At 51.1% G+C, this 1,315-nt stretch overlaps 1 protein-coding gene across 1 annotated transcript; it reads left to right on the top strand.

Moving 5' to 3' along the window:
- Nucleotides 1–645: 645 nt before the first annotated feature.
- LOC127059084 (zinc finger protein 22-like) lies at nt 646–1,110 on the top strand. Its single transcript, XM_050984276.1, has one exon. The coding sequence runs from the start codon at nt 646–648 to the stop codon at nt 1,108–1,110; it is 465 nt and encodes a 154-aa protein (XP_050840233.1).
- Nucleotides 1,111–1,315: the final 205 nt, after the last annotated feature.

The following is a 1,315-nucleotide window of genomic DNA, read 5'->3' as shown; positions in this document are numbered from 1 at the left end:
AGGGAAGAGATGAGAAAGTTGACTCCATGTTCTGAAGGTTTGGTTTATTATTTTATGATATAAATTATATTAAAAACTATACTAAAAAAATAGAAGAAAAGATTTCATCAGAAGGCTTCTAAGAACAGAAAAAGAATGAATAACAAAGGTTTGTCTCTGACCGAGACAGTCTGGACTGGGATTGGCTATTAATTAGAAACAACCAGATGAGACCAATCACAAATCTACCTGTAGCATTCCACAGCAGCAGATAAGAATTGTTTACAGTTTGTTGCTGAGGCCTCTCAGTTTCTCAGGAGGGAAAAATCCTAAGGAAAGGATTTTTCATAAATCATGTTGGTGACACTCATCCCTTGTTTTCCTCCCAAAACAGAAATTCCCATCCCCAAACCTTCGCTTGATGGAGGAGGTGGCTGTGAGGAAGATGAGGAAGACCCAGGACAGCCAGGCAGGTGAGGAGGAAGTCAGTGCCCCTTTCCCCCTCTCTCTTCTCCATCTCCCAGCCAAGCATGGCCCCTGGCTGCAGGACAACTCCGCTCCCAATGCCGTCCTGCTGGGGATGCACTGGGGGGATCTCCTTCACTCTGGCACAGAGACAAATCCCATCCTCTCCTTGTCCTTCCTCCCCCAGGGAAGGAGCTGAGCATGGAGACCAGGGAGGACAAATCCCCACGGCAGAACCTGGTGGAAGAGAAGCCCTACAAGTGTTTGGAGTGTGGAAAGAGCTTCTGGACGAGCAGCGAACTGATCCGCCACCAGATGATTCACACTGGGGAATGGGCCTACGAGTGTGGGGAATGTGGGAAGGGCTTCAGCTGCAGATCCAACCTCCTCACCCACCAACGCATCCACACTGGTGAGAGGCCCTACGAGTGCCCCACATGTGGGAAGAGGTTTCAGACCAGCTCCAATCTCCTTCAGCATGAGTGGATCCACACGGATGAGAGGCCCTTCCGCTGCCCTGACTGTGGGAAGGGCTTCAATCAAAACTCCAACCTCATCACCCACCGACGCATCCACACTGGAGAGAGGCCCTACGAGTGTCCCCAGTGTGGGATGACCTTCACCTGTAGCTCTGCCTTGACCCAACACCAACAGAGGCACTGGTAAGGGAAGCCCTGCGAGTGCCCCCACTGCAGTGCTCTTCATGCACTGCTGCAGCTTCATCCCCTATTGGAGGTCCCACGTTGGGAAGAGCCCTGGTGATCCATGTTCCCTATGATCCATGCTGGGAAGACACCTGTACCCTTTCCTTCCCCTGCCAGTGACATAATGTGAGATTGAAGAACATGAGGGTCTGGCCATGGTGTGACAT

This window comes from Serinus canaria, chromosome 25, assembly GCF_022539315.1.
Source record: "Serinus canaria isolate serCan28SL12 chromosome 25, serCan2020, whole genome shotgun sequence".
Taxonomy (NCBI): Eukaryota; Metazoa; Chordata; class Aves; order Passeriformes; family Fringillidae; genus Serinus; species Serinus canaria.
Note: the sequence above shows the minus strand (reverse complement) of the source record. Positions and strands in the feature narration are given on the sequence as shown.

Excerpts from the sequence above, each read along its gene's own strand:
- LOC127059084 (XM_050984276.1), top strand. The coding sequence starts at position 646 with ATGGAGACCAGGGAGGACAAATCCCCACGGCAGAACCTGGTGGAAGAG.